Source organism: Perca fluviatilis, chromosome 9 (genome assembly GCF_010015445.1).
Source record: "Perca fluviatilis chromosome 9, GENO_Pfluv_1.0, whole genome shotgun sequence".
NCBI classification, from domain to species: domain Eukaryota; kingdom Metazoa; phylum Chordata; class Actinopteri; order Perciformes; family Percidae; genus Perca; species Perca fluviatilis.
In genome coordinates, this window is record NC_053120.1 from 18,911,887 (window position 1) to 18,918,421 (window position 6,535).

Here is a 6,535-nt window from a genome sequence, read left to right on the forward strand (position 1 = left end):
GACGGATGTACTGGCCATGAAGGTCTTCATCTGCTTTGAGGGCTCCTGTGAGCCTTTTGAAGTCCCTCCAGATCAGACTGTGGGAGCCATGAAGCAGATGGTGAAGGTAATAAAAAACTACATGTTTTGAATGCATTTTGAATGGATTTATTAAATTTTTGGCACAATGTTGCTTGTAATGGTGAAATACTATGCATTGCAAGACTGTTATTAGTTTTCTTATATGTCAAGAAAAGCAAAATCTCTCCATCACAGGAGACATTTTTTATTCAGCTCACAAGGAAAGGCAAATGCAGCTCGGACGCTGAACACGGTCTATTAAGAAATGTATTTTCTTGGTCAGTACTCTATCACGGCTCCATACATTTCCACTCTGTCCCTTTCTGTAGGATAACGTTCTGGTGCAACTGTCAGATGGCAGGCAGCAGCAGTACCTGGAGCTGAGCTATGGTGGTGCAGCGCTGCAGGACAGCTGGGCTCTGTGTGACGTGGGCATCACAAGTGGTAGTGCCATCCGATGCCTGATAAAGGTATTAAAACATGAAAAAGGGTTTAGAGATGAGAGCTGAATTGGGATTTGAAGAACAATCAGTTTACAAAGATGCACATTGAGAGAGGATGCTGAAGTGAATCTATGCTTTAGGCCTACACTTCAAGGTCAAGGTTTCTTTATATGTCTCCCTTGGGAGAAATTTGTGTTGGACAAGGTAGAGTTGCTGTATGGACAATACAGAAACAGAGACAAAACATCAAACAAAAAACATTGGGGACAGTTAAACCACATGCAAAAACACCAAAACATAGACAATGTGCTAAACATCAATTCATGGACTGCTGCTTCTTAAAATACATACTAATTCTTCAAAGCGCATACACGCTGCTCATCCATACAGCTACCGGCCATATTCAGAAGCCTGTACAGATATGCTACTTGAATAAAAGAGCATTAATATAAAAGCAATTATATATATAAAAAAAGCATAAATGTAAGAACCTATTGCTCAGATTCTTCATATATCAGTGCAATACATAAATAAGTAAATAATCAGTTGTTGCAACTATGGTGTGGGTTTCCTGTGTTTCCGTTAATCCTCTATTATTTGCTCGTTAATAAGCTTAACTTAGCGAGGGAGGAATAAATGATTATAGCGATTATGTCTGCACAGTGGGACCCTTCACCCTGAGTTCAACAAAACAGTCATAGTGCAGTACATGAGAAGCATCAGATGAAATGCTATTGGCCTGCATGATAGTTGCCTTTTAAGTGGGGGTGGGCATTCCCATGATCTTGCCTGCTGTCTTGACCAGATTGAGGATCTGAGTAGGCCTGGACGATTAATCTAAAATGTATCGACATCGGAATTCTGAAGCTGTTATCAACATATTTTTCCCATTTTTATAAAACTAAAATGTGACTTTTTTCACAAGACATTTTCATTTCAAAATATTTGTGCTTTCATTTCAATTTTTATACATTTTCAATAAATAGCCATAATAGCTCCTGCTTTGTGTGTTTCCTTCAATTATTTCAAAATAACAAAAATAAGCACTTTTGAATTAGAACAAATATCTCACCTTCAATATGTGAGCTTATTTACAGTACAAACCTTGCCAATGAACTATGAGGACAGAAAAAAAAAAGAATTAAAAAGAAATTAAATTATCGTTCATTTATCGATATTGAGGTAAAATGTGCAATTAATCGTGATTTTGATTTTAGGTCATATTGTGCAGGCCTAGACCTGATGGGGTCGTTGTCCATACACACCTCAGAAGCTATTTTTTATTAAAATGCTTTACATAAACAGATGATTACAGTGCGGTTTTGGGCATTAAAATATAGGCTTTACAATATATTTTATTTGCAGAAAAACATGACTTTTGTATGCGAAAATTGGGCAAACCTGCTACAGCAACTTTAAAATCAGTTCAAATATTAAATAAGTTCAAATAATGTCACCTCTCTTACTTTCTAACTTACTGCAGACTCAGTTCTTTTTTGTGAGATTCTAACCCCAAAGAAAATGATTTGCTTTTATCAATTTCCAGGGAGATCAGAGGTCACATATACAACTTCTACTCCTGAAGCATTTGGTGCCTTGCTCAACAACACTTCAGTAGGGTTTATGCTTGCTGTCACTGGACCTATATATGTTGAGGGACCTGCAGTCCCCTCACTTACTATCACAGACATTTCACTTCAAAAACACATTATTCTTAATCTTTTCACTTTAGGGTTGATAAAATTAGTATCTTACTGCATACATATGCATTATTTAGGATTACTTCTCATCAAAGACATCCTTCTTACAGTGAGAGAATTTTATATCAGACTGGTGCACTAATAGGGAACAAGATGTTCCCATGAGAGAAATTAGTTTATGGCTGCCTGAGATCTTTAGTTTGTCCCCATTAGTCATTTTTAAGATTATTTTTGGGGGCATTTTTAGGCCTTTATTTTCAGGCCTAGATGAAGAGATGAAAGGGGAGAGAGAGGGGGGAATGACATGCAGCAAAGGGCCGCAGGTTGGAATCAAACCCGCGGCCCCTGCGTCGAGGAGTAAACCTCTATATATGTGCACCTGCTCTACCAACTGAGCTAACCCGGCCACCCCCATTAGTCAGTTTTAAGTATTTGGACACATTCCAGGCTCATCACCAGGCAACCTTGTGTAAAAGGTTGTGTAAAAACTGTGGTAAGCATGTGTGTGTCCCTTTGTCATCATCCTCTTATACAAATAGTTGTTTTCTACTGGCCTTACAGTGTTTTGATCTAATTTCTATCCCTATTCTTGTGTATGTCTTGGTCTGGGACACTTTTCTTTGACATTTCACATCTTTGTGTATTTTAAAAGATACATTTTTTACCCACTTTAATGGGTCACCCCATTTCCTCAAATGTGTACCTATTCAGTCAAAATCCTTTGCATGCAAGATGGCAAATCATGTAGAGAGCTTTTGCAAAAAGCATTCCAGGTTCTGAGTTTCAGACAATTCAGTACATACTGCATATTTCAATATTTTCAATAATATAAGGTGGCACTTCAATTCCATGTGATTGTAATGTCAACCACAGAGTGGCAGCAAACCCTTATATATAAAAATAAAAAATATAGATAATAGTAAAAAATGACAGGAATTGAATCAATACAATACAATTTAATCAACTTAAAAGTGAAAATTTGAAATGGCCTCATGTACTGCTGACTTGTAATTTACATTTTAAAGTTTGAGCTGATGTTTGAGGTTTTTCTTTTAGATAAACACAGGGTTTCATCTTGTGACTTTAGTTAATCTTTGTCTAATTAACTGCAAGGCCATTATAATTATCTTTCAGAGTGAACAAAGGCCTGTGATGCGTGTGTTCAATGCTGTGACAGGAGAAACCTTACCAATTATGGGAAGTGAAGCTCTCCTGCATATGTCCGTTGCTAGATTGAAAACTGTGGTGTCCATGCAAAGTGGCCTCCCTGTCAGCACCTTCAGACTGAGCACACCTGCTGGTGTGCAGCTCTATGACTGCAACCAACTGCAAGACTATGCCGTTGAAGTGGGTATGACCTGCTTTTGTTTATCTAGTTGACATACAGTATGTAACGTCATAGTGAATGCTGAGTAGCTCATTATTAAAAAAAAAAGAAGTGAATAGTCTAATAACATTTTAATTGATTCAGTTAGATATAATGCAGTTGCTCTGCATTTAAATGACTAAATTACTTTAAATTGTGTAATGTATGCAGCATCCAATCTGTGCTGAATGTTGGCTGGTATGAACTGGTATTAGGGTTTGAGAGATGTGTTGCACGTTCCAATGAGATTCTTAGTTTTCTGTCCTCCCGAAAGCCGTACACAGACATATTTGACGTTAAAATAGAATGAGAATTGAATGAATCTGATGTATTTTAAAATCTATACAGATTTTTTGTTTTGTTTTTAAATAAAGGCACTACTCTCCGTTTGGACACATGGGATGGGTGGGTGGAGTTCCTCCAGGGTTGCCTCCTGGGCCACAGAATGACAGTCCAGAGCTACCTATCGGAGAAGAAGCTGGTAATGAGGTCAGAAATTCTCTACATTAACAAAAGTGTGACTGAATCATTGTTGCAGCTCATACATAATGAGTCAGGGTGCAATCTTACTCACAAAAGTGAATCTTTCTTGTCCTTCTTTTCCAGGTTTCAGCTGCAGGTAGCGCTCTACATTGCTGCCTCTGTAGGCCACCTGGATCTGGCAGGCTGGCTGCTGGAGAGGGGGATGCATGCTGAGAAACCAGTAGGAGTCCATCCATACCGCCAGTGGTGCCACCAAACCGCCCACAGAGACACCGGAAAGTGCCCCATCCACATAGCTGCAGAGAGCAACCAGCTCCTAATCCTCAAACTTTTCATCACCAAGAACCTGTTGACCTTGGGTTGTCGGGACCCTGGAGGTCGGGACCCTTTGAAAGTTGCAATTCAGCATGGTCACAGGGATTGTGTCCGCTACTTAGCCAACAAGCTGTGCTCAGTAGTATCCCTGTCAAACATGTCCCTGCCCATGCGTATATACCTCCAGATAAAACGTTGGGTGAGTTTGGGGCAGAATAGTGCAGCCTCCAATCAATGCCACACCAGTGCTGTCTTCACAGCCAGAGTGGGGGATACATTGCTGGTGGATGGTTTCAACAAGCCAAACATGTCTTCCAAATCCAGGAAAGCTGTGACCAAACCAAGCAGAGAAATCAAGACCAAAGCTTTGCAGCCCTTACCTCCCATCAGCAATTTACTTTCAGTATCACACCTCCCCAGCCTGCAGTCTGGGAACCATGGTGACTTTAAAGAGGTGCAAAAAAAACAGAGACAAGATGTGAAAAGTAGAGAAGATGGCCTATTGGATAAAACCAGTAAAGATGACAGCAGCTTAAGCAAGTTTATATTGCCGCCAATCACCAGAGAAAGCATTCTAAGGCCAAATTCTTCCCATATTCTGTCTCCGGAGCTCTTCTCTCACCATTGTGGCCGAACACCAAGAGAAAATGCCATATACTGCTTGACTATAGCCAGGTCTCTATTATTTGTATGATATAACCTACTCTATGTTCATGTGCAATAAAAACACACTGTGATGGGTCTTATTAATGCCATCTTATTTAGGTTTGCAGCAAAGCATAGTTATATATCAGTGAGGCAACATCTGTTTTACCTGCAGTCAAATTATTTACACCACGCATATTTTTGCCTGTAATTCTGTCTGTTACTAGCTGCTAATTTAGGTTTTGTATAGATGTATTCACTGGCCACTTGAAAATATTTTGCCAAAGTTAACTCAAAGACACCGCATATACTTTAACATCAAGACATTTCTATAATTACTATAAGAGCTTTTGTAATGGGACATTAAACAGAGGCTATTGATTGCTTCGTTTTTTATGTGTACAGTTACAATTAATGATTACTTATGACTTTTAGATGTTATCCAAATGCTGTACATGAACGCAATAATTCACTGTGTGTATTGCATGTTTCTGCAGTACCTTTACAGAGAAGCCTTGGTTGAAACAGATGAGCATAGCACGGACCCTGATAAGAAAGCGTGTCCACATGGCCTGATACTCTCATCCAGATCTGTCATGCAACAGCCCAACTGCTCTCGTGGAACTCCCATTTTCCCGGCTGCCTGAATAACTGTGGACAATGAAGAATCCTTCAGAGTGACAACTGAGTGCATCTCAGGCTTTGTTTGTCATTGCAAACTAAACCTTTTATAACCTTTATGTGCTTAGCCAAGTTTATTTTTTATTTATTTTATTGGTTTATTTGATAGGGACCATGCATATTTATGAACATTGTTGTATAAAAAACATGTAAATATGCCAGAATTAGTTGAAATAACTACTTTCCATCTGCAGTCCCTAGGCATGTGACATAAGACTAACAGAGACAACCAGCAGTCATACAGCGCTCATTCACTATATATTAAAAGGTACACATAATAGTGACATTGACAAAACAAACAAGCAAAACAAAACCAAAATACATGATGCATGATACATGATACATGACAAAGACGTTATTCATCCACCTCTATACTGCATTCGATTTACCAGTGAAAGTGTATGAGTAAAGAAATGTGTGACTGTTAAAAGTGAGTGCATCTCTGGTTTTCTAGAAGCCACTGTTTTAAATGAGTTTTAAAAGTGTTGAATGTAGGACACTCTCTTATTGGGAGGGGCAAGCTATTCCAGAGTTTACCTCCTATTATTGACAATACGTTTTGTCCAAAAGTGGTGCGTCTAAATGGTATCACACAGTCCACCCGCTTCGAATGTTATCATTGGATTGAATGGGCGTTATCAGTGGTTATCAGCCTCATAGATAGAGGCCAGTGTACTGTACTTCCTCCACTTTCAAGTCTCCGAATGAAGCCATGCAGCGGAGGGGGGGGCAAGATTATATAATATAAGCATACCTGAAATGTTTAAAATTTTCAAAACTTAAAAATGTATGTCTCTCTAAGATATCGCAATGGTCAAATGACAATGCCTTTTTATCAAAAG

General features: G+C 38.9%; 1 protein-coding gene across 1 annotated transcript; it reads left to right on the forward strand.

The window, feature by feature from the left end:
* On the forward strand, positions 1 to 5,588 carry LOC120565637 (protein ANKUB1-like). Its single transcript, XM_039811543.1, has 6 exons — positions 1 to 106; positions 390 to 530; positions 3,338 to 3,554; positions 3,944 to 4,058; positions 4,176 to 5,042; positions 5,510 to 5,588. The coding sequence occupies exons 1-6, from the start codon at positions 17 to 19 to the stop codon at positions 5,586 to 5,588; spliced, it is 1,509 nt and encodes a 502-aa protein (XP_039667477.1). The 5' UTR covers positions 1 to 16.
* The last annotated feature ends 947 nt before the right edge of the window (positions 5,589 to 6,535 follow it).

Excerpts from the sequence above, each read along its gene's own strand:
- LOC120565637 (XM_039811543.1), top strand. The coding sequence starts at position 17 with ATGAAGGTCTTCATCTGCTTTGAGGGCTCCTGTGAGCCTTTTGAAGTC. Across the intron at positions 107-389 it reads CCATGAAGCAGATGGTGAAG|GATAACGTTCTGGTGCAACT; the intron begins GTAATAAAAAAC and ends CCCTTTCTGTAG. Across the intron at positions 4,059-4,175 it reads GAGAAGAAGCTGGTAATGAG|GTTTCAGCTGCAGGTAGCGC; the intron begins GTCAGAAATTCT and ends CTTCTTTTCCAG.